We start from the raw sequence: 27324 nt of genomic DNA on the forward strand, positions 1-27324 counted from the left end.
GGTTATATGGATGTATAGGGGCTACTCCATCCTACTACCAGGGAGGCTCTATGGATGTATAGGGTCTTCTCCATCCTACTACCAGGGAGGTTATATGGATGTATAGGGGCTTCTCCATCCCACTACCAAGGAGGTTATATGGATGTATAGGGGCTTCTCCATCCTACTACCAGGGAGGTTATATGGATGTATAGGGGCTTCTCCATCCTACTACCAGGGAGGTTATATGGATGTATAGGGGCTTCTCCATCCTACTACCAGGGAGGCTCTATGGATGTATAGGGGCTACTCCATCCTACTACCAGGGAGGTTATATGGATGTATAGGGGCTTCTCCATCCTACTACCAGGGAGGTTATATGGATGTATAGGGGCTTCTCCATCCTACTACCAGGGAGGTTATATGGATGTATAGGGGCTACTCCATCCTACTACCAGGGAGGTTATATGGATGTATAGGGGCTTCTCCATCCTACTACCAGGGAGGTTATATGGATGTATAGGGGCTTCTCCATCCCACTACCAGGGAGGTTATATGGATGTATAGGGGCTTCTCCATCCTACTACCAGGGAGGCTCTATGGATGTATAGGGGCTACTCCATCCCACTACCAGGGAGGTTATATGGATGTATAGGGGCTTCTCCATCCTACTACCAGGGAGGCTCTATGGATGTATAGGGTCTACTCCATCCCACTACCAAGGAGGCTTTATGGATGTATAATCTCCTTGCTACTTACTACCTTCTAGTCGACACCGGGTTGCGTTGACGAGGATGTATCCCAGGCGACATGTGCAGGTGAAGCCTCCCGGTATGTTGTGGCATGTGTGAGAGCAGGTGCCTGGCTGGCTGCACTCGTCCACATCCTCACACTCACGATGCACTTCTCTGTACCCGGCCTCACATACCTCTAGATGAGGGGAATACAACATTCTTACTACTTATTAGAACACCACAAAACACGAAGCAACCCCGAAAACATGCAACTACTTTATAAATTTTTAGAGTGTCAGGGTTGACACAGGAACAGCAGCATTCAGCTTATGTAATATAGATATATCATACATGTACATGTCTGGCTTCATCCCAATTGATACAACGAAAAGACGTGAATGATAGGTCACAGTCCTAAGAAGAATTTTCAGAAGAAGATCGAAACTCCAAAACAAATCGTAAAATGCACCACTTAATGACTGTGTCGTATGAAGGTCGACCCTGCGATAAACGTGCACGTAAAAACACAATTTAAAGATCATTTCTCAGCGTTTCCGTTGATGTCAATGTAGATTTGAAATAACTAAAACGATCCACCAAATGAAACAGTTTCGGAATTCTGAACATACTTGACGTACGACATGACTTCTCGTCTTCACCAAGTGACATGCCATCTGGACATGCGCACCGAAAGTTGTCTCTTGATCCCTTCCGGACAGCGGGGAGACAGATTAAACAGCCTCTGTTGTCCGAGCCACACACAGCATTCCCTGAAAGAAAAGGGTCGGTGTAATGATGCTTCAATTGGTTTATGGAAAGGGAAAGTAATGCTTGTTACATAGGAATTTCAACTGTTGTGATCCGTATGCTAAGATTAGAGTCCAGAAAGTAACACAACACTGTTAAGATGAATTACGTGGGAGGTGGGGCCAGGAGGTAACACAACACCCTTGAGATGGATTACGTACGAGGTGGGACCAGGAGGTAACAAAGGACTGTAAAGATGAATTACGTTGGAGGTGGGGCCAGGAGGTAACACAACACTGTTCAGAGGAATTACATTGGAGGTGGAGTCAGGAGGTAATACGACACTCTTGAGATGGATTACTTTGGAGGTGGGGCCAGGAGGTAACAGAACACTGTTAAGATGGATTACGTACGAGGTGGGGCCTGGAGGTAACACAGCACTGTTAAGATGGATTACGTTGGAGGTGGGGCCAGGAGGTAACACAACACTGTTAAGATGGATTACGTTGGAGGTGGGGCCAGGAGGTAACACAACACTGTTAAAATGGATTACGTACGAGGTGGGGCCTAGAGATAACAAAGCACTGTTAAGATGGATTACGTTGGAGGTGGGGCCTGGAGGTAACACAACACTGTTAAGATGGATAACGTTGGAGATGGGGGCGGGAGGTAACACAACACTGTTAAGATGGATGACGTACGAGGTGGGGCCTGGAGGTAACATAGCACTGTTAAGATGGATTACCTTGGAGGTGGGGCCAGGAGGTAACACAACACTGTTAAGATGGGGCCTGGAGGTAACACAGCACTGTTAAGATGGATTACGTTGGAGGTGGAGCCAGGAGGTAACACAACACTGTTATGATGGATTACGTTGGAGATGGGGCCAGGAGGTAACACAAGAGTGTTAAGATGGATTACGTTGGAGGTGGGGCCAGGAGGTAACACAACACTGTTAAGATAGATTACGTTTGAGGTGAGGCCAGGAGGTAACACAACACTGTTAAGATGGATAACGTACGAGGTGGGGCCTGGAGATAACAAAGCACTGTTAAGATGGATAACATTGGAGGTGGGGCCAGGAGATAACACAACACTGTTAAGATGGATTAAGTTAAAGATAGGGCCTGGAGGTAACACAACACTGTTAAGATGGACTACGCTGGAGGTTGGGACAGGAGGTAACACGACACTGCTAAGATGGATTACGTTGGAGGTGGGGCCAGGAGGTAACACAACACTGTTAAGATGGGGCCTGGAGGTAACACATCACTGTTCAGATGGATTACGTTGGAGGTTGGGCCAGGAGGTAACACAACACTGTTAAGATGGATTACGTACGAGGTGGGGCCTGGAGATAACAAAGCACTGTTAAGATGGATAACATTGGAGGTGGGGCCAGGAGATAACACAACACTGTTAAGATAGATTAAGTTAAAGATAGGGCCTGGAGGTAACACAACACTGTTAAGATGGACTACGCTGGAGGTTGGGCCAGGAGGTAACACGACACTGCTAAGATGGATTACGTTGGAGGTGGGGCCAGGAGGTAACACAACACTGTTAAGATGGATTACGTACGAGGTGGGGCCTAGAGATAACAAAGCACTGTTAAGATGGATTACGTTGGAGGTGGGTCCAGGAGGTAACACAACACTGTTAAGATGGGGCCTGGAGGTAACACATCACTGTTCAGATGGATTATGTTGGAGGTTGGGCCAGGAGGTAACACAACACTGTTAAGATGGATTACGTACGAGGTGGGGCCTGGAAGTAACAAAGCACTGTTAAGATGGATAACATTGGAGGTGGGGCCAGGAGATAACACAACGCTGTTAAGATAGATTAAGTTAAAGATAGGGTCTGGAGGTAACACAACACTGTTAAGATGGACTACGCTGGAGGTTGGGCCAGGAGGTAACACGACACTGCTAAGATGGATTACGTTGGAGGTGGGTCCAGGAGGTAACACAACACTGTTAAAATGGGGCCAGGAGGTAACACAACACTGTTAAGATGGATTACGTTGGAGGTGTGGCCAGGAGGTAACACGACACTATTAAGGTGAATTACGTACGAGGTGGGGCCTCGAAGTACCACAACACTCTTGAGATGGATTAAGTTGGAGGTGGGGCCAGGAGGTAACACAACACTGTTAAGATGGATTACATTGGAGATGGGTCCAGGAGGAAACAATACACTGTTAAGATGGTTTACGTACGAGGTGGGGCCAGGAGGTAACACAGCACTGTTAAGATGGATTAAGTTGGAGGTGGGACCAGGGGGTAACACAACACTGTTCAGATGGATTACGTACGGGTTGGGGCTGAAGATAACAAAGCACTGTTAAGATGGATTACGTTGGAGGTGGGGCCAGGAGGTAACACAACACTGTTAAGATGGATTACGGCCGAGGTGGGGCCTGAAGATAACAAAGCACTGTTATGATGGATTACGTTGGAGGTGGGGCCAGGAGGTAACACAACACTGTTAAGATGGATTACGTTGGAGGTGGGTCCAGGAGGTAACACAACACTGTTAAGATGGATTACGTTGGAGGTGGGGCCAGGAGGTAACACAACACTGTTAAGATGGATTACGTTGGAGGTGGGGCCTGGAGGTAACACAACACTGTTAAGATGGATTACGTAGGAGGTAGGGCCTGGAGGTAACACGGGACTCTTAAGATGGATTACATTGGAGGTGGGGCCAGGAGGTAACACAACACTGTTAAGATTGATTACGTTGGAGGTTGGGTCAGGAGGTAACACAACACTGTTAAGATGGACTAGGTACGAGTTGGAGCCTGGAGGTAACACAACACTGTTAAGATGGATTACGTAGGAGGTGGGGCCTGGAGGTAACACAGCACTGTTAAGTTAGATTACGTTTGAGGTAGGGCCAGGAGGTAAGACGACACTGCTAAGATGGATTACGTTGGAGGTGGGGCCAGGAGAAACACAACACTGTTAAGATGGATTACGTTGCAGGTGGGGCCAGGAGGTAACACAACACTGTTAAGATGGATTACGTACGAGGTTGGGCCAGGAGTTAACACAGCACTGTTAAGATTGATTAGGTTGGAGGTGGGGCCAGGAGGTAACACGACACTGCTAAGATGGATTACGTTGGAGGTGGGGCCAGGAGGTAACACAACACTGTTAAGATGGATTACGTTGGAGGTGGGACCAGGAGGTAACACAACACTGTTAAGATGGATTACGTTGGAGGTGGGTCCTGGAGGAAACACAACACTGTTCAGATGAATGACGTACGAGGTGGGGCCTGAAGATAACAAAGCACTGTTTAGATGGATTACGTTGGAAGTGGGTCCAGGAGGAAACACAACACTCTTAAGATGGATTACGTTGGAGGTGGGTCCATGAGGTAACACAACACTGTTAAGATGGATTACGTACGAGGTGGGGCCAGGAGGTAACACAACACTGTTAAGATGGATTACGTTGGAGGTGGGGCTAGGAGGTAACAAAACAATGTTAAGATGGGGCCTGGAGGTAACACAGCACTGTTAAGATGGACTAAGTTGGAGGTGGGGCCAGGAGGTAATACGACACTGCTAAGATGGACTACGCTGGAGGTTGGGCCAGGAGGTAACACGACACTGCTAAGATGGATTACGTTGGAGGTGGGGCCAGGAGGTAACACAACACTGTTAAGATGGGGCCTGGAGGTAACACATCCCTGTTCAGATGGATTACGTTGGAGGTTGGGCCAGGAGGTAACACAACACTGTTAAGATGGATTACGTACGAGGTGGGGCCTGGAAGTAACACAGCACTGTTAAGATGGATTACGTTGGAGGTGGGGCCAGGATGTAACATAACACTGTTAAGAGGGATTACGTTGGAGGTGGGGCCAGGAGGTAACACAACACTGTTAAGATGGATTACGTTGGAGGTGGATCTAGGAGGTAACACAACGCTGTTAAGATGGATTACGTACAAGGTGGGGCCAGGAGGTAACAGCACTGTTAAGAAGGATTACGTTGGAGGTGTGGCCAGGAGGTAACACGACACTGTTAAGGTGAATTACGTACGAGGTGGGGCCTTGAGATAACAAAGCACTGTTAAGATGGATTACGTTGGAGGTGGAGCAAGGAGGTAACACAACACTGTTAAGATGGATTACGTTGGAGATGGGTCCAGGAGGAAACACAACACTGTTAAGATGGTTTACGTACGAGGTCGGGGCAAGAGGTAACACAGCACTATTAAGATGAATTACGTTGGAGGTGGGACCAGGGGGTAACACAACACTGTTCAGATGGATTACGTACGGGTTGGGGCTGAAGATAACAAAGCACTGTTAAGATGGATTACGTTGGAGGTGGGGCCCGGAGGTAACACAACACTGTAAAGATGGTTTACGTACGAGGGGTGGCCTGGAGGTAACACAACACTGTTAAGATGGATAACGTTGGAGATGGGGCCAGGAGGTAACACAACACTGTTAACATGGATTACGTTTCAGGTAGGTCCATGAGGAAACACAACACTGTTAAGATGGATTACGTTCGAGGTGGGGCCAGGAGGTAACACATCACTGTTAAGATGGATTTCGTACGAGGTGGGGCCAGGAGGTAACACAACACTGTTAAGGTGGATTACGTACGAGGTGGGGCCTGAAGATAACAAAGCACTGTTAAAATGGATTACGTTGGAGATGGGGCCAGTAGGTAACACAACACTGTTAAGATGGTTTACGTACGAGGTGGGGCCTGGAGGTAACACAGCACTGTTAAGATGGATTACGTTGGGGATGGAGCCTAGAGGTAACACAACACTCTTAAGATGGATTACGTTGGAGGTGGGTCCAGGAGGAAACACAACACTGTTAAGATGGTTTACGTACGAGGTGGGGCCTGGAGGTAACACAGCATTGTTAAGATGGATTACGTTGGAGGTGGGACCTGGAGGTAACACAACACTGTTAAGATGGATTACGTTGGAAGTGGGGCCAGGAGGTAACACAACACTGTTCACATGATTTACGTCGGAGGTGGGGCCAGGAGGTAACAAAACATTGTTAAGATGGGTTACGTACGAGTTGGGGCCTGGCGATAACACAACACTGTTAAGATGTATTACGTTGGAAGTGGGGCCAGGAGCTTACACAACACTGTTCGGATGATTTATGTTGGAGGTGGGGCCAGGAGGTAACACAACACTGTTAAGATGGATTACGTACGAGGTGGGGCCAGGACGTAACACAGCACTCTTAAGATGGATTACGTTTCAGGTGGGGCAAGGAGGTAACACCACACTGTTCAGATCGATTACGTACGAGGTGGGGCCTTGAGGTAACACAGCACTGTTAAGATGGATTACATTGGAGATGGGGCCAGGAGGTAACAAAACACTGTTAACATGGATTACGTTTCAGGTGGGGCCAGGAGGTAACACAACACTGTTAAGATCGATTACGGACGAGGTGGGGCCTTGAGGTAACACAGCATTGTTAAGATGGATTACGTTCGAGGTGGGGCCAGGAGGTAACACATCACTGTTAAGGTGGATTACGTACGAGGTGGGGCCTGAAGATAACAAAGCACTGTTAAGATGGATTACGTTGGAGGTGGGACCTGGAGGTAACACAACACTGATAAGATGGTTTACGTACGAGGTGGGGCCTGGAGGTAACACAGCACTGTTAAAATGGATTACGTTGGAGGTGGGGCCAGGAGAAAACACAACACTGTTAAGATGGTTTACGTGCGAGGTGGGGCCTGGAGGTAACATTGCACTGTTAAAATGGATTACGTTGGAGGTGGGGCCAGGAGGTAACACAACACTGTTAAGATGGATTACGTACGAGCTGGGGCCTGAAGATGACAAAGCACTGTTATGATGGATTACGTTGGAGGTGGGTCCAGGAGGTAACACAACACTGTTAAAATGGATAACGTACAAGTTGGGGCCTGGAGGTAACACAGCACTCTTAAGATGGATTACTTTTGAGGTTGGGGCCAGGAGGTAACACAACACTGTTGAGATGGACTACGTACGAGTTGGGGCCTGGAGGTAACGCAAAACTGTTAAGATGGATTACGTATGAGGTTGGGCCTTGAGGTAACAAAGCACTGTTAAGATGGATTACGTTGGAGGTGAGGCCTGGAGGTAACACTACACTGTTAAGATGGATTACGTACGAGGTGGGGGCTGGAGGTAACACAGCACTGTTAAGATGGATTACGTTGGAGGTGGGGCCTGGAGGTATCACAGCACTGTTAAGATGGATTACGTACGAGGTGGGGCCTGGAGGTAAGAGAGCACTCTTAAGATGGATAAGGTACTATGTAGGGCCTGGAGGTAACATAACACTGTTAAGATGGATTACGTACGAGGTGGGGGCTGGAGGTAACACAGCACTGTTAAGATGGATTATGTTGGAGGTGGGGCCTGGAGGTATCACAGCACTGTTAAGATGGATTACGTTGTAGGTCCGGCCTGGAGGTAACACAACACTGTTAAGATGGATTACGTTGGAGGTGGGGCCAGGAGGTAACACAACACTGTTCAGATGGATTACGTTGGAGGTGGGGCCTGGAGGTAACACAACACTGTTAAGATGGACTACGTACGAGTTGGGGCCTGGAGGTAACACAACACTGTTAAGATGGATTACGTACGAGGTGGGGCCTTGAGGTAAAAAAGCACTGTTAAGATGGATTACGTTGGAGGTGGGGCCTGGAGGTAACACAACACTGTTAAGATGGATTACGTTGGAGGTGGGGCCTGGAGGTAACACAACACTGTTCAGATGGATTACGTTGGAGGTGAGGCCAGGAGGTAACACAACACTGTTAAGATGGATTACGTACGAGGTGGGGCCTTGAGGTAAAAAAGCACTGTTAAGATGGATTACGTACGAGGTGGGGCCTGGAGGTAACACAACACTGTTCAGATGGATTACGTTGGAGGTGGGGCCTGGAGGTAACACAACACTGTTAAAATGGATTACGTACGAAGTGGGGGCCTGGACGTAACACGACACTGTTAAGATGGATTACGTTGGAGGTAGGGCCAGGAGGTTACAAAACACTGTTAAGATGGATTACGTTGGAGTTTGGGCCTGGAGGTAACACAACACTGTTAGGATTGATTACGTATGAGGTGGGGCCTGGAGGTAACACAGAACTATTAAGATGTATTACGTTGGAAGTGGAGCCAGGAGGTAACACAACACTGTTTAGATGAATTACGTTGGAAGTGGGGCCAGGAGGTAACACAACACTGTCAAGATGATTTACGTTCGACGTGGGGCAAGGAGGTAACACAACACTGTTAAGATGGGTTACGTAGGAGGTGGGGCCAGGAGGTAACACAGCACTGTTAAGATGTATTACGTTGGAAGTGGGGCCAGGAGGTAGCACAACACTGTTCAGATGATTTACATTCGAGGTGGGGCCAGGAGGTAACACAACACTGTTAAGATGGATTACGAACGAGGTCGGGCCTGGAGGTAACAGAGCACTGTTAAGATGGATTACGTTGGAGGTGGGGCCAGGAGGTAACACAACACTGTTAAGATGGATTACGTACGAGGTGGGGCCTTGAGGTAACACAGCACTGTTAAGATGGATTACGTTGGAGGTGGGGCCTAGAGGTAACACAACACTGTTAAGATGGATTACGTACGAGGTAGGGCCTGGAGGTAACACAACACTGTTAAGATGGATTACGTACGAGGTAGGGCCTGGATGTAACACAACACTGTTAAGATGGATTACGTACGAGGTAGGGCCTGGAGGTAACACGACACCGTTAAGATGGAATACGTAAGAGGTGGGGCCTGGAGGTATCACAGCACTGTTAAGATGGATTACGTTGGAGGTGGGGCCTGGAGGTAACACAACACTGTTAAGATGGATTACGTTGGAGGTGGGGCCAGGAGGTAACACAACAATGTTCAGATGGATTAAGTTGGAGGTGGGGCCAGGAGGTAACACAACACTGTTAAGATGGATTGCGTACGAGGTGGGGCCTGGAGGTAACACAACACTGTTAAGATGGATTACGTACGAGGTTGGGCCTGGAGGTAACACAACACTGTTAAGATGGATTACGAACGAATTGGGGCCTGGAGGTAAGACAGCACTCTTAAGATGGATAAGGTACTATGTAGGGCCTGGAGGTAACACAACACTGTAAAGGTGGATTACGTACGAGGTGGGGCCTGGAGGTAACACAGCACTGTTCAGGTGGATAATGTTCGAGGTGGGGCCAGGAGGTAACACAACAGTGTTAAGATGGATTACATACGAGGTGGGGCCTGGAGGTAACACAACACTGTTTAGATGGATTACGTACGAGGTAGGGCCTGGATGTAACACAACACTGTTAAGATGGATTACGTACGAGGTAGGGCCTAGAGGTAACACGGCACTGTTAAGATGGAATACGTAAGAGGTGGGGCCTGGAGGTATCACAGCACTGTTAAGATGGATTACGTTGGAGGTGGGGCCTGGAGGTAACAAAACACTGTTAAGATGGATTACGTTGGAGGTGGGGCCAGGAGGTAACACAACACTGTTCAGATGGATTAAGTTGGAGGTGGGGCCAGGAGGTAACACAACACTGTTAAGATGGATTGCGTACGAGGTGGGGCCTGGAGGTAACACAACACTCTTAAGATGGATTACGTACGAGGTTGGGCCTGGAGGTAACATAACACTGTTAAGATGGATTACGTACGAGGTGGGGCCTGGAGGTAAGACAGCACTCTTAAGATCGATAAGGTACTATGTAGGGCCTGGAGGTAACACAACACTGTTAAGATGGATTACGTACAAGGTGGGGGCTGGAGGTAACACAGCACTGTTAAGATGGATTACGTTGGAGGTGGGGCCAGGAGGTAACACAACACTGTTAAGATGGATTACGTACGAGGTGGGGCATATAGGTAACAAAGCACTGTTAAGATGGATTACGTTTCAGGTAGGGCCAGGAGGTAACACGACATTGCTCAGATGGATTACGTTGGAGGTGGGGCGAGGAGGTAACACAACACTGTTAAGATGGATTAGGTACGAGGTGGGGCCTGAAGAAAACAAAGCACTGTTAAGATGGATTACGTTGGAGGTGGGGCCAGGAGGTAACACAACACTGTTAAGATGTTTTAAGTACGAGGAGGTGCCTGGAGGTAACAAAGCACTGTTAAGTTGGATTACGTTGGAGGTGGGGCCTGGAGGTAACACAACACTGTTAGGTTGGATTACGTACAAGGTGGGGGGCCGTGAGGTAAAAAAGCACTGTTAAGATGGATTACGTTGGAGGTGGGCCTGGAGGTAACACAACACTGTTCAGATGATTTACATTCGAGGTGGGGGCCTGGACGTAACACGACACTGTCAGGATTGACTACGTACGAGGTGGGGCCTTTAGGTAACACAGCATTGTTAAGATGTATTCCGTTGGAAGTGGAGCCAGGAGGTAACACAACACTGTTTAGATGGATTACGTTGGAGATGGGCTGAGGAGGTAACACAACACTGTTAAGATGGATTATGTTGGAGGTGGGGCTGGGAGGTAACACAACACTGTTAAGATGGATTATGTACGAGGTGGGGCCAGGAGGTAACACAGCACTGTTAAGATGGATTACGTTGGAGGTGGGGTTAGGAGGTAACACAACACTGTTAAGATGGATTACGTTGGAGGTGGGGCCAGCAGGTAACACAACACTGTTAAGATGGATTACGTACGAGGTGGGGCCTGGAGGTAACACAACACTGTTAAGATGGATTACGTTGGAGGTGGGGCCTAGAGGTAACACAACACTGTTAAGATGGATTACGTACGAGGTAGGGCCTGGAGGTAACACAACACTGTTAAGATGGATTACATACGAGGTAGGGTCAGGAGGAAACAAAACACTGTTAAGATGGAATACGTAAGAGGTGGGGCCTGGAGGTATCACAGCACTGTTAAGATGGATTACTTTGGAGGTGGGGCCTGGAGGTAACTCAACACTGTTAAGATGGATTACGTTGGAGGTGGGGCCAGGAGGTACTACAACACTGTTCAGATGGATTACGTTGGTGATGGGGCCAGGAGGTAAGACAGCACTCTTAAGATGATAGGGTACTATGTAGGGCCTGGAGGTAACACAACACTGTTAAGATGGATTACGTACGAGGTGGGGCCTGGGGGTAACACAGCACTGTTCAGGTGGATTACGTTGGAGGTGGGGCCAGGAGGTAACACAACACTCTTAAGATGGATAAGGTACTATGTAGGGCCTGGAGGTAACACAACACTGTTAAGATGGATTACGTACGAGGTGGGGCCTGGGGGTAACACAGCACTGTTCAGGTGGATTACGTTGGAGGTGGGGCCAGGAGGTAACACAACACTGTTAAGATGGATTGCGTACGAGGTGGGGCCTGGAGGTAACACAACACTGTTAAGATGGATTACATACGAGGTAGGGCCAGGAGATAACAAAGCACTGTTAAGATGGAATACGTAAGAGGTGGGGCCAGGAGGTATCACAGCACTGTTAAGATGGATTACGTTGGAGGTGGAGCCTGGAGGTAACACAACACTGTTAAGATGGATTACGTTGGTGATGGGGCCAGGAGGTAACACAACACTGTTAAGATGGATTGTCAACGAGGTGGGGCCTGGAGGTAACACAACACTGTTAAGATGGATTAAGTACGAGGTGGGGCATGGAGGTAACACAACACTGTTAAGATGGATTACTTACGAGTTGGGGCCTGGAGGTAAGACAGCACTCTTAAGATGGATAAGGTACTATGTAGGGCCTGGAGGTAACACAACACTGTTAAGATGGATTACGTACGAGGTGGGGTCTGAAGGTAACACAGCACTGTTCAGGTGGATGACGTTGGAGGTGGGGCCAGGAGGTAACACAACACTGTTAAGATGGATTGCGTACGAGGTGGGGCCTGGAGGTAACACAACATTGTTAAGATGGATTACGTACGAGGTGGGGCCTGGAGGTAACACAGCACTGTTCAGATGGATTACGTACGATGTGGGGCCTATAGGTAACACAGCACTGTTAAGATGGATTACGTTCCAGGTATGGCCAGGAGGTAACACGACACTGGTCAGATGGATTACGTACGAGGTGGGGCCAGGAGGTAACACAACACTGTTCAGATGGATTACGTTGGAGGTGGGGCGAGGAGGTAACACAACACTGTTAAGATGGATTATGTACGAGGTGGGGCCTGGAGGTAACACAACACTGTAAAGATGGATTACATTTTAGGTAGGGCCAGGAGGTAACACAACACTCTTAAGATGGATTAAGTTAGAGGTGGGGCCAGGAGGTAACACAACAGTGTTAAGATGGATTACGTACGAGGTGGGGCCTGGAGGTAACACAGCACTCTTCAGATGCATTACGTTGGAGGTGGGGCCTGGAGGTAACACAACACTGTTAAGATGGATTACCTACGAGTTGGGGCCTGGAGGTAAGACAGCACTCTTAAGATGGATAAGGTACTATGTAGGGCCTGGAGGTAACACAACACTGTTAAGATGGATTACGTACGAGGTGGGGCCTGGAGGTAACACAACACTGTTAAGATGGATTACGTTGGAGGTGGGGCCAGGAGGTAACACAACACTGTTAAGATGGATTACGTACGAGGTGGGGCCTATAGGTAACACAGCACTGTTAAGATGGATTACGTTTCAGGTAGGGCCAGGAGGTAACACGACACTGGTCAGATCGATTACGTTGGAGGTGGGGCCAGGAGGTAACACAACACTGTTAAGATGGATTACGTACGAGGTGGGGCCTGGAGGTAACACAACACTGTAAAGATGGATTACATTTTAGGTAGGGCCTGGAGGTAACACAACACTCTTAAGATGGATTAAGTTTGAGGAGGGGCCAGGAGGTAACACAACAGTGTTAAGATGGATTACGTTGGAGGTGGGGCCAGGAGGTAACACAACATTGTTAAGATGGATTACGTACGAGGTGGGGCCTGTAGAAAACAAAGCACTGTTAAGATGGATTACATTAGAGTTGGGGCAAGGAGGTAACACAACACTGTTAAGATGGTTTACGTACGAGGTGGGCCCTGGAGGTAACACAACACTGTTAAGATGGATTACGTACGAGGTGGGGCCTGGAGGTAACACAGCACTGTTCAGATGCATTACATTGGAGGTAGGGCCTGGAGGTAACACAACACTGTTAAGATGGATTACCTACGAGTTGGGGCCTGGAGGTAAGACAGCACTGTTCAGATGGATTACGTACGAGGTGGGGCCTATAGGTAACACAGCACTGTTAAGATGGATTACGTTCCAGGTAGGGCCAGGAGGTAACACGACACTGGTCAGATGGATTACGTACGAGGTGGGGCGAGGAGGTAACACAACACTGTTAAGATGGATTACGTACGAGGTGGGGCCTGGAGGTAACACAACACTGTAAAGATGGATTACATTTTAGGTAGGGCCAGGAGGTAACACAACACTCTTAAGATGGATTAAGTTAGAGGTGGGGCCAGGAGGTAACACAACAGTGTTAAGATGGATTACGTACGAGGTGGGGCATGGAGGTAACACAACACTGTTAAGATGGATTACTTACGAGTTGGGGCCTGGAGGTAAGACAGCACTCTTAAGATGGATAAGGTACTATGTAGGGCCTGGAGGTAACACAACACTGTTAACATGGATTACGTACGAGGTGGGGCCTGGAGGTAACACAGCACTGTTCAGGTGGATTACGTTCCAGGTAGGGCCAGGAGGTAACACGACACTGGTCAGATGGATTACGTACGAGGTGGGGCCAGGAGGTAACACAACACTGTTTAGATGGATTACGTTGGAGGTGGGGCGAGGAGGTAACACAACACTGTTAAGATGGATTACGTACGAGGTGGGGCCTGGAGGTAACACAACACTGTAAAGATGGATTACATTTTAGGTAGGGCCAGGAGGTAACACAACACTCTTAAGATGGATTAAGTTAGAGGTGGGGCCAGGAGGTAACACAACAGTGTTAAGATGGATTACGTACGAGGTGGGGCATGGAGGTAACACAACACTGTTAAGATGGATTACTTACGAGTTGGGGCCTGGAGGTAAGACAGCACTCTTAAGATGGATATGGTACTATGTAGGGCCTGGAGGTAACACAACACTGTTAAGATGGATTACGTACGAGGTGGGGCCTGGAGGTAACACAGCACTGTTAAGATGGATTACGTACGAGGTGGGGCCTGGAGGTAAGAGAGCACTCTTAAGATGGTTAAGGTACTATGTAGGGCCTGGAGGTAACACAACACTGTTAAGATGGATTATGTACGAGGTGGGGGCTGGAGGTAACACAGCACTGTTAAGATGGATTACGTTGGAGGTGGGGCCAGGAGGTAACACAACACTGTTAAGATGGATTACGTACGAGGTGGGGCATATAGGTAACAAAGCACTGTTAAGATGGATTACGTTTCAGGTAGGGCCAGGAGGTAACACGACAATGCTCAGATGGATTACGTTGGAGGTGGGGCGAGGAGGTAACACAACACTGTTAAGATGGATTAGGTACGAGGTGGGGCCTGAAGAAAACAAAGCACTGTTAAGATGGATTACGTTGGAGGTGGGGCCAGGAGGTAACACAACACTGTTAAGATGTTTTAAGTAAGAGTTGGGGCCTGGAGGTAAGACAGCACTGTTCAGATGGATTACGTACGAGGTGGGGCCTATAGGTAACACAGCACTGTTAAGATGGATTACGTTCCAGGTAGGGCCAGGAGGTAACACGACACTGGTCAGATGGACTACGTACAAGGTGGGGCCAGGAGGTAACACAACACTGTTTAGATGGATTACATTGGAGTTGGGGCGAGGAGGTAACACAACACTGTTAAGATGGATTACGTTCCAGGTAGGGCCAGGAGGTAACACGACACTGGTCAGATGGATTACGTACGAGGTGGGGCGAGGAGGTAACACAACACTGTTAAGATGGATTACGTACGAGGTGGGGCCTGGAGGTAACACAACACTGTAAAGATGGATTACATTTTAGGTAGGGCCAGGAGGTAACACAACACTCTTAAGATGGATTAAGTTAGAGGTGGGGCCAGGAGGTAACACAACAGTGTTAAGATGGATTACGTACGAGGTGGGGCATGGAGGTAACACAACACTGTTGAGATGGATTACTTACGAGTTGGGGCCTGGAGGTAAGACAGCACTCTTAAGATGGATAAGGTACTATGTAGGGCCTGGAGGTAACACAACACTGTTAACATGGATTACGTACGAGGTGGGGCCTGGAGGTAACACAGCACTGTTCAGGTGGATTACGTTCCAGGTAGGGCCAGGAGGTAACACGACACTGGTCAGATGGATTACGTACGAGGTGGGGCCAGGAGGTAACACAACACTGTTTAGATGGATTACGTTGGAGGTGGGGCGAGGAGGTAACACAACACTGTTAAGATGGATTACGTACGAGGTGGGGCCTGGAGGTAACACAACACTGTAAAGATGGATTACATTTTAGGTAGGGCCAGGAGGTAACACAACACTCTTAAGATGGATTAAGTTAGAGGTGGGGCCAGGAGGTAACACAACAGTGTTAAGATGGATTACGTACGAGGTGGGGCATGGAGGTAACACAACACTGTTAAGATGGATTACTTACGAGTTGGGGCCTGGAGGTAAGACAGCACTCTTAAGATGGATATGGTACTATGTAGGGCCTGGAGGTAACACAACACTGTTAAGATGGATTACGTACGAGGTGGGGCCTGGAGGTAACACAGCACTGTTAAGATGGATTACGTACGAGGTGGGGCCTGGAGGTAAGAGAGCACTCTTAAGATGGTTAAGGTACTATGTAGGGCCTGGAGGTAACACAACACTGTTAAGATGGATTATGTACGAGGTGGGGGCTGGAGGTAACACAGCACTGTTAAGATGGATTACGTTGGAGGTGGGGCCAGGAGGTAACACAACACTGTTAAGATGGATTACGTACGAGGTGGGGCATATAGGTAACAAAGCACTGTTAAGATGGATTACGTTTCAGGTAGGGCGAGGAGGTAACACGACAATGCTCAGATGGATTACGTTGGAGGTGGGGCGAGGAGGTAACACAACACTGTTAAGATGGATTAGGTACGAGGTGGGGCCTGAAGAAAACAAAGCACTGTTAAGATGGATTACGTTGGAGGTGGGGCCAGGAGGTAACACAACACTGTTAAGATGTTTTAAGTATGAGGAGGTGCCTGGAGGTAACAAAGCACTGTTAAGTTGGATTACGTTGGAGGTGGGGCCTGGAGGTAACACAACACTGTTAGGTTGGATTACGTACAAGGTGGGGGGCCGTGAGGTAAAAAAGCACTGTTAAGATGGATTACGTTGGAGGTGGGGCCTGGAGGTAACACAACACTGTTCAGATGATTTACATTCGAGGTGGGGGCCTGGACGTAACACGACACTGTCAGGATTGACTACGTACGAGGTGGGGCCTTTAGGTAACACAGCATTGTTAAGATGTATTCCGTTGGATGTGGAGACAGGAGGTAACACAACACTGTTTAGATGGATTACGTTGGAGATGGGCTGAGGAGGTAACACAACACTGTTCAGATGGATTATGTTGGAGGTGGGGCTGGGAGGTAACACAACACTGTTAAGATGGATTATGTACGAGGTGGGGCCAGGAGGTAACACAGCACTGTTAAGATGGATTACGTTGGAGGTGGGGTTAGGAGGTAACACAACACTGTTAAGATGGATTACGTACGAGGTGGGGGCTGGAGGTAACACAGCACTGTTAAGATGGATTACGTTGGAGGTGGGGCCAGGAGGTAACACAACACTGTTAAGATGGATTACGTACGAGGTGGGGCATATAGGTAACAAAGCACTGTTAAGATGGATTACGTTTCAGGTAGGGCGAGGAGGTAACACGACAATGCTCAGATGGATTACGTTGGAGGTGGGGCGAGGAGGTAACACAACACTGTTAAGATGGATTAGGTACGAGGTGGGGCCTGAAGAAAACAAAGCACTGTTAAGATGGATTACGTTGGAGGTGGGGCCAGGAGGTAACACAACACTGTTAAGATGTTTTAAGTACGAGGAGGTGCCTGGAGGTAACAAAGCACTGTTAAGTTGGATTACGTTGGAGGTGGGGCCTGGAGGTAACACAACACTGTTAGGTTGGATTACGTACAAGGTGGGGGGCCGTGAGGTAAAAAAGCACTGTTAAGATGGATTACGTTGGAGGTGGGGCCTGGAGGTAACACAACACTGTTCAGATGATTTACATTCGAGGTGGGGGCCTGGACGTAACACGACACTGTCAGGATTGACTACGTACGAGGTGGGGCCTTTAGGTAACACAGCATTGTTAAGATGTATTCCGTTGGAAGTGGAGCCAGGAGGTAACACAACACTGTTTAGATGGATTAGGTTGGAGATGGGCTGAGGAGGTAACACAACACTGTTAAGATGGATTATGTTGGAGGTGGGGCTGGGAGGTAACACAACACTGTTAAGATGGATTATGTACGAGGTGGGGCCAGGAGGTAACACAGCACTGTTAAGATGGATTACGTTGGAGGTGGGGTTAGGAGGTAACACAACACTGTTAAGATGGATTACGTTGGAGGTGGGGCCAGCAGGTAACACAACACTGTTAAGATGGATTACGTACGAGGTGGGGCCTGGAGGTAACACAACACTGTTAAGATGGATTACGTTGGAGGTGGGGCCTGGAGGTAACACAACACTGTTAAGATGGATTACGTACGAGGTAGGGCCTGGAGGTAACACAACACTGTTAAGATGGATTACATACGAGGTAGGGCCAGGAGGAAACAAAACACTGTTAAGATGGAATACGTAAGAGGTGGGGCTTGGAGGTATCACAGCACTGTTAAGATGGATTACTTTGGAGGTGGGGCCTGGAGGTAACTCAACACTGTTAAGATGGATTACGTTGGAGGTGGGGCCAGGAGGTACTACAACACTGTTCAGATGGATTACGTTGGTGATGGGGCCAGGAGGTAAGACAGCACTCTTAAGATGATAGGGTACTATGTAGGGCCTGGAGGTAACACAACACTGTTAAGATGGATTACGTACGAGGTGGGGCCTGGGGGTAACACAGCACTGTTCAGGTGGATTACGTTGGAGGTGGGGCCAGGAGGTAACACAACACTCTTAAGATGGATAAGGTACTATGTAGGGCCTGGAGGTAACACAACACTGTTAAGATGGATTACGTACGAGGTGGGGCCTGGGGGTAACACAGCACTGTTCAGGTGGATTACGTTGGAGGTGGGGCCAGGAGGTAACACAACACTGTTAAGATGGATTGCGTACGAGGTGGGGCCTGGAGGTAACACAACACTGTTAAGATGGATTACATACGAGGTAGGGCCAGGAGATAACAAAGCACTGTTAAGATGGAATACGTAAGAGGTGGGGCCAGGAGGTATCACAGCACTGTTAAGATGGATTACGTTGGAGGTTGAGCCTGGAGGTAACACAACACTGTTAAGATGGATTACGTTGGTGATGGGGCCAGGAGGTAACAAAACACTGTTAAGATGGATTGTGAACGAGGTGGGGCCTGGAGGTAACACAACACTGTTAAGATGGATTACGTACGAGGTGGGGCATGGAGGTAACACAACACTGTTAAGATGGATTACTTACGAGTTGGGGCCTGGAGGTAAGACAGCACTCTTAAGATGGATAAGGTACTATGTAGGGCCTGGAGGTAACACAACACTGTTAAGATGGATTACGTACGAGGTGGGGTCTGAAGGTAACACAGCACTGTTCAGGTGGATGACGTTGGAGGTGGGGCCAGGAGGTAACACAACACTGTTAAGATGGATTGCGTACGAGGTGGGGCCTGGAGGTAACACAACATTGTTAAGATGGATTACGTACGAGGTGGGGCCTGGAGGTAACACAGCACTGTTCAGATGCATTACGTTGGAGGTGGGGCCTGGAGGTAACACAACACTGTTAAGATGGATTACCTACGAGTTGGGGCCTGGAGGTAAGACAGCACTCTTAAGATGGATAAGGTACTATGTAGGGCCTGGAGGTAACACAACACTGTTAAGATGGATTACGTACGAGGTGGGGCCTGGAGGTAACACAGCACTGTTAAGATGGATTACGTTGGAGGTGGGGCTAGGAGGTAACACAACACTGTTAAGATGGATTACGTACGATGTGGGGCCTATAGGTAACACAGCACTGTTAAGATGGATTACGTTCCAGGTATGGCCAGGAGGTAACACGACACTGGTCAGATGGATTACGTACGAGGTGGGGCCAGGAGGTAACACAACACTGTTCAGATGGATTATGTTGGAGGTGGGGCGAGGAGGTAACACAACACTGTTAAGATGGATTATGTACGAGGTGGGGCCTGGAGGTAACACAACACTGTAAAGATGGATTACATTTTAGGTAGGGCCAGGAGGTAACACAACACTCTAAGATGGATTAAGTTAGAGGTGGGGCCAGGAGGTAACACAACAGTGTTAAGATGGATTACGTACGAGGTGGGGCCTGGAGGTAACACAGCACTGTTCAGATGCATTACGTTGGAGGTGGGGCCTGGAGGTAACACAACACTGTTAAGATGGATTACCTACGAGTTGGGGCCTGGAGGTAAGACAGCACTCTTAAGATGGATAAGGTACTATGTAGGGCCTGGAGGTAACACAACACTGTTAAGATGGATTACGTACGAGGTGGGGCCTGGAGGTAACACAACACTGTTAAGATGGATTACGTTGGAGGTGGGGCCAGGAGGTAACACAACACTGTTAAGATGGATTACGTACGAGGTGGGGCCTATAGGTAACACAGCACTGTTAAGATGGATTACGTTTCAGGTAGGGCCAGGAGGTAACACGACACTGGTCAGATGGATTACGTTGGAGGTGGGGCCAGGAGGTAACACAACACTGTTAAGATGAATTACGTACGAGGTGGGGCCTGGAGGTAACACAACACTGTAAAGATGGATTACATTTTAGGTAGGGCCTGGAGGTAACACAACACTCTTAAGATGGATTAAGTTTGAGGTGGGGCCAGGAGGTAACACAACAGTGTTAAGATGGATTACGTTGGAGGTGGGGCCAGGAGGTAACACAACATTGTTAAGATGGATTACGTACGAGGTGGGGCCTGTAGAAAACAAAGCACTGTTAAGATGGATTACATTAGAGTTGGGGCAAGGAGGTAACACAACACTGTTAAGATGGTTTACGTACGAGGTGGGCCCTGGAGGTAACACAGCACTGTTCAGATGCATTACATTGGAGGTAGGGCCTGGAGGTAACACAACACTGTTAAGATGGATTACCTACGAGTTGGGGCCTGGAGGTAAGACAGCACTGTTCAGATGGATTACGTACGAGGTGGGGCCTATAGGTAACACAGCACTGTTAAGATGGATTACGTTCCAGGTAGGGCCAGGAGGTAACACGACACTGGTCAGATGGATTACGTACGAGGTGGGGCGAGGAGGTAACACAACACTGTTAAGATGGATTACGTACGAGGTGGGGCCTGGAGGTAACACAACACTGTAAAGATGGATTACATTTTAGGTAGGGCCAGGAGGTAACACAACACTCTTAAGATGGATTACGTACGAGGTGGGGCATGGAGGTAACACAACACTGTAAAGATGGATTACATTTTAGGTGGGGCCAGGAGGTAACACAACAGTGTTAAGATGGATTACGTACGAGGTGGGGCATGGAGGTAACACAACACTGTTAAGATGGATTACTTACGAGTTGGGGCCTGGAGGTAAGACAGCACTCTTAAGATGGATAAGGTACTATGTAGGGCCTGGAGGTAACACAACACTGTTAACATGGATTACGTACGAGGTGGGGCCTGGAGGTAACACAGCACTGTTCAGGTGGATTACGTTCCAGGTAGGGCCAGGAGGTAACACGACACTGGTCAGATGGATTACGTACGAGGTGGGGCCAGGAGGTAACACAACACTGTTTAGATGGATTACGTTGGAGGTGGGGCGAGGAGGTAACACAACACTGTTAAGATGGATTACGTACGAGGTGGGGCCTGGAGGTAACACAACACTGTAAAGATGGATTACATTTTAGGTAGGGCCAGGAGGTAACACAACACTCTTAAGATGGATTAAGTTAGAGGTGGGGCCAGGAGGTAACACAACAGTGTTAAGATGGATTACGTACGAGGTGGGGCATGGAGGTAACACAACACTGTTAAGATGGATTACTTACGAGTTGGGGCCTGGAGGTAAGACAGCACTCTTAAGATGGATAAGGTACTATGTAGGGCCTGGAGGTAACACAACACTGTTAAGATGGATTACGTACGAGGTGGGGCCTGGAGGTAACACAGCACTGTTCAGGTGGATTACTTTGGAGGTGGGGCGAGGAGGTAACACAACAGTGTTAAGATGGATTACGTTGGAGGTGGGGCCAGGAGGTAACACAACATTGTTAAGATGGATTACGTACGAGATGGGGCCTGTAGAAAACAAAGCACTGTTAAGATGGATTACATTAGAGTTGGGGCCATGAGGTAACACAACACTGTTAAGATGGTTTACGTACGAGGTGGGGCATATAGGTAACACAGCACTGTTAAGATGGATTACGTTTCAGGTAGGGCGAGGAGGTAACACGACAATGCTCAGATGGATTACGTTGGAGGTGGGGCGAGGAGGTAACACAACACTGTTAAGATGGATTAGGTACGAGGTGGGGCCTGAAGAAAACAAAGCACTGTTAAGATGGATTACGTTGGAGGTGGGGCCAGGAGGTAACACAACACTGTTAAGATGTTTTAAGTACGAGGAGGTGCCTGGAGGTAACAAAGCACTGTTAAGTTGGATTACGTTGGAGGTGGGGCCTGGAGGTAACACAACACTGTTAGGTTGGATTACGTACAAGGTGGGGGGCCGTGAGGTAAAAAAGCACTGTTAAGATGGATTACGTTGGAGGTGGGGCCTGGAGGTAACACAACACTGTTCAGATGATTTACATTCGAGGTGGGGGCCTGGACGTAACACGACACTGTCAGGATTGACTACGTACGAGGTGGGGCCTTTAGGTAACACAGCATTGTTAAGATGTATTCCGTTGGAAGTGGAGCCAGGAGGTAACACAACACTGTTTAGATGGATTACGTTGGAGATGGGCTGAGGAGGTAACACAACACTGTTAAGATGGATTATGTTGGAGGTGGGGCTGGGAGGTAACACAACACTGTTAAGATGGATTATGTACGAGGTGGGGCCAGGAGGTAACACAGCACTGTTAAGATGGATTACGTTGGAGGTTGGGTTAGGAGGTAACACAACACTGTTAAGATGGATTACATTGGAGGTGGGGCCAGGAGGTAACACAACACTGTTAAGATGGATTACGTACGAGGTGGGGCCTGGAGGTAACACAACACTGTTAAGATGGATTACGTTGGAGGTGGGGCCTGGAGGTAACACAACACTGTTAACATGGATTACATTGGAGGTGGGGCCAGGAGGTAACACAACACTGTTAAGATGGATTACGTACGAGGTGGGGCCTGGAGGTAACACAACACTGTTAAGATGGATTACGTTGGAGGTGGGGCCTGGAGGTAACACAACACTGTTAACATGGATTACGTACGAGGTAGGGCCTGGAGGTAACACAACACTGTTAAGATGGATTACATACGAGGTAGGGCCAGGAGGAAACAAAACACTGTTAAGATGGAATACGTAAGAGGTGGGGCCTGGAGGTATCACAGCACTGTTAAGATGGATTACTTTGGAGGTGGGGCCTGGAGGTAACTCAACACTGTTAAGATGGATTACGTTGGAGGTGGGGCCAGGAGGTACTACAACACTGTTCAGATGGATTACGTTGGTGATGGGGCCAGGAGGTAAAACAGCACTCTTAAGATGATAGGGTACTATGTAGGGCCTGGAGGTAACACAACACTGTTAAGATGGATTACGTACGAGGTGGGGCCTGGGGGTAACACAGCACTGTTCAGGTGGATTACGTTGGAGGTGGGGCCAGGAGGTAACACAACACTCTTAAGATGGATAAGGTACTATGTAGGGCCTGGAGGTAACACAACACTGTTAAGATGGATTACGTACGAGGTTGGGCCTGGGGGTAACACAGCACTGTTCAGGTGGATTACGTTGGAGGTGGGGCCAGGAGGTAACACAACACTGTTAAGATGGATTGCGTACGAGGTGGGGCCTGGAGGTAACACAACACTGTTAAGATGGATTACATACGAGGTAGGGCCAGGAGATAACAAAGCACTGTTAAGATGGAATACGTAAGAGGTGGGGCCTGGAGGTATCACAGCACTGTTAAGATGGATTACGTTGGAGGTGGAGCCTGGAGGTAACACAACACTGTTAAGATGGATTACGTTGGTGATGGGGCCAGGAGGTAACACAACACTATTAAGATGGATTGTGAACGAGGTGGGGCCTGGAGGTAACACAACACTGTTAAGATGGATTACGTACGAGGTGGGGCATGGAGGTAACAGAACACTGTTAAGATGGATTACTTACGAGTTGGGGCCTGGAGGTAAGACAGCACTCTTAAGATGGATAAGGTACTATGTAGGGCCTGGAGGTAACACAACACTGTTAAGATGGATTACGTACGAGGTGGGGCCTGAAGGTAACACAGCACTGTTCAGGTGGATGACGTTGGAGGTGGGGCCAGGAGGTAACACAACACTGTTAAGATGGATTGCGTACGAGGTGGGGCCTGGAGGTAACACAACATTGTTAAGATGGATTACGTACCAGGTGGGGCCTGGAGGTAACACAGCACTGTTCAGATGGATTGCCTTGGAGGTGGGGCCAGGAGGTAACACAACACTGTTAAGATGGCAAACGTACAAGTTGAGGCCTGGAGGTAACACAGCACTTTTAAGATGGATTACGTTGGAGGTGGGGCCAGGAGGTAACAAAACACTGTTAAGATGGACTACGTACGAGTTGGGGCCTGGAGGTAACACAACGCTGTTAAGATGGATTACGTACGAGGTGGGGCCTTGAGGTAAAAAAGCACTGTTAAGATGGATTACGTTGGAGGTGGGGCCTGGAGGTAACACAACACTGTTAAGATGGATTACGTTGGAGGTGGGGCCAGGAGGTAACACAACACTGTTAAAATGGATTACGTACGAGGTGGGGCCTGGAGGTAACACGACACTGATAGGATTGACTACGTACGTGGTGGGGCCTGGAGGTAAGAAAGCACTGTTAAGATGGATTACCTTGGAGGTGGGGCCAGGAGGTACCGAAACACTCTTGAGATGGATTACTTTGGAGGTGGGGACACGAGGTAACAAAACACTGTAAAGATTAATTAAGTAGGAGGTGGGGACATGAGGTAACACAACACTGATAAGATGAATTACGTTGGAGGTGAGGCCAGGAGGTAACACAACACTGCTAAGATGAATTACGTACGAGGTGGGGACATGAGGTAACACAACACTGTTAAGATGAATTATGTTGAAGGTGAGGCCAGGAGGTAACACAACGTTGTTGAGATGAATTTCGTACTATGTGGGGCCATGAGGTAACACAACGTTGTTGAGATGAATTATGTACAAGGTGGGGTCAGGAGGTAACCCAACACTGTAAAGATGAATTACGTTGGAGCTGGGGCCATGAGGTAACACAGCACTGTTTAGATGAATTACGTACGACCTGGAGGTAACACAACACTGTTAAGATGTTGTGTTACTTTGGAGGTGGCGCCAGGAGGTAACACAACACTGTTAAGATGGATTATGTTGGAAGTTGGGCCAGGAGGTAACACAACACTGTTAAGATGGACTACGTACGAGTTGGGGCCAGGAGGTAAAAAAGCACTATTAAGATGGATTACGTTGGAGGTGGGGCCTGGAGGTAACACAACACTGTTAAGATGGATTACGTTGGAGGTGGGGCCAGGAGGTAACACAACACTGTTAAGATGGACTACGTACGAGTTGGGGCCTGGAGGTAACACAACGCTGTTAAGATGGATTACGTACGAGGTGGGGCCTTGAGGTAAAAAAGCACTGTGAAGATGGATTGCGTTGGAGGTGGGGCCTGGAGGTAACACAGCACTGTTAAGATGGATTACGTTTTAGGTAGGGCCAGGAGGTAACACAACACTGTTAAGATGGTTTACGTACGAGGTAGGGCGAGGAGGTAACACAACACTGTTAAGATCGATTACGTACGAGGTGGGGCCTGGAGGTAACACAGCACTGTTAAGATGGATTACGTTTTAGGTAGGGCCAGGAGGTAACAGAACACTCTTAAGATGGATTACGTTTGAGGTGGGGCCAGGAGGTAACACAACAGTGTTAAGATGGATTATGTTGGAGGTGGGTCCAGGAGGAAACACAACACTGTTAAGATGGTTTACGTACGAGGTGGGGCCTGGAGGTAACACAGCACTGTTAAGATGGATTACGTTGGAGGTGGGGCCTGGAGGTAACACAACACTGTTAAGATTGATTACGTACGAGGTGGGGCCTGAAGATAACAAAGCACTGTTAAGATGGATTACGTTGGAGTTGGGGCCAGGAGGTAACAGAACACTGTTAAGATGGTTTACGTACGAGGTGGGGCCTGGAGGTAACACAGCACTGTTAAGTTGGATTACGTTGGAGGTGGGGCCAGGAGGTAACACAACACTGTTAAGATGGTTTACGTACGAGGTGGGGCCTGGAGGTAACACAGCACTGTTAAGTTGGATTATGTTGGAGGTGGGGCCAGGAGGTAACACAACACTGTTTAGATGGACTACGTACGGGTTGGGGCCTGGAGGTAACACAACACTGTTAACATGGATTACGTTGGAGGTGGGGCCCGGAGGTAACACAACACTGTTAAGATGGATTACATTGGAGGTGGGGCCTGGAGGTAACACAATACTGTTAAGATTGATTACGTTCGAGGTGGGGCCTGGAGGTAACACAGCACTGCTAAGATAGATTACATTGGAGGTGGGGCGAGAAGGTAACACAACACTGTTAAGATGGATTACGTTGTAGTTGGGGCCAGGAGGTAACACAACACTGTTAAGATGGATTACGTACGAGGTGGGGCCTGGAGGTAACACAGCACTGCTAAGATGGATTACGTTGGAGGTGGGGTCAGGACGTAACAGAACACTGTTAAGATGGATTACGTTGGAGGTGGGGCGAGGTTGTACCACAACACTGTTAAGATGGATTACGTACGAGGTGGGGCCAGGAGGTAACACAGCACTGTTAAGATGGATTACGTTTAATGTAGGGCAGGAGGTAACACAACACTGTTAAGATGGATTACGTTGAAGGTTTGGGCCAGGAGGTAACACAACAGTGTTAAGATGGATTACTTTGGAGGTGGGTCCAGCAGGAAACAGAACACTGTAAAGATGGTTTACGTACGAGGTTGGGCCTGGAGGTAACACGACACTATTAAGATGGATTACGTACGAGGTGGGGCCTGAAGATAACAAAGCACTGTTAAGATGGATTGCCTTGGAGGTGGGGCCAGGAGGTAACACAACGCTGTTAAGATGGATTACGTACGAGGTGGGGCCTTGAGGTAAAAAAGCACTGTTAAGATGGATTACGTTGGAGGTGGGGCCTGGAGGTAACACAACACTGTTAAGATGGATTACGTTGGAGGTGGGGCCAGGAGGTAACACAACACTGTTAAAATGGATTACGTATGAGGTGGGGCCTGGAGGTAACACGACACTGTTAGGATTGACTACGTACGTGGTGGGGCCTGGAGGTAAGAAAGCACTGTTAAGATGGATTATGTTGGAGGTGGGGCC

The 27324-nt window shown here is 48.4% G+C and overlaps 1 protein-coding gene across 6 annotated transcripts in view; it reads right to left on the minus strand.

Annotated features, from left to right (window-relative positions):
• Positions 1-27324, minus strand: part of LOC124128812 (low-density lipoprotein receptor-related protein 4-like) — a 110710-nt gene that overhangs the window by 12412 nt on the left and 70974 nt on the right. For 5 of the 6 annotated variants that reach the window (XM_048399792.1, XM_048399794.1, XM_048399791.1 and 2 more), the window contains 2 exons: positions 1343-1483; positions 739-909 (listed from right to left, as the gene is read on the minus strand). In XM_048399792.1, coding sequence (XP_048255749.1) covers positions 739-909; positions 1343-1483 — 312 coding nt within the window. The remainder of the gene's footprint in view (positions 1-738; positions 910-1342; positions 1484-27324) is intronic. The other variant, XM_048399793.1, reaches the window with a different exon arrangement.

This window comes from Haliotis rufescens, unplaced genomic scaffold (assembly GCF_023055435.1).
Source record: "Haliotis rufescens isolate VD_foot unplaced genomic scaffold, xgHalRufe1.0.p SCAF_2, whole genome shotgun sequence".
Taxonomy (NCBI): domain Eukaryota; kingdom Metazoa; phylum Mollusca; class Gastropoda; order Lepetellida; family Haliotidae; genus Haliotis; species Haliotis rufescens.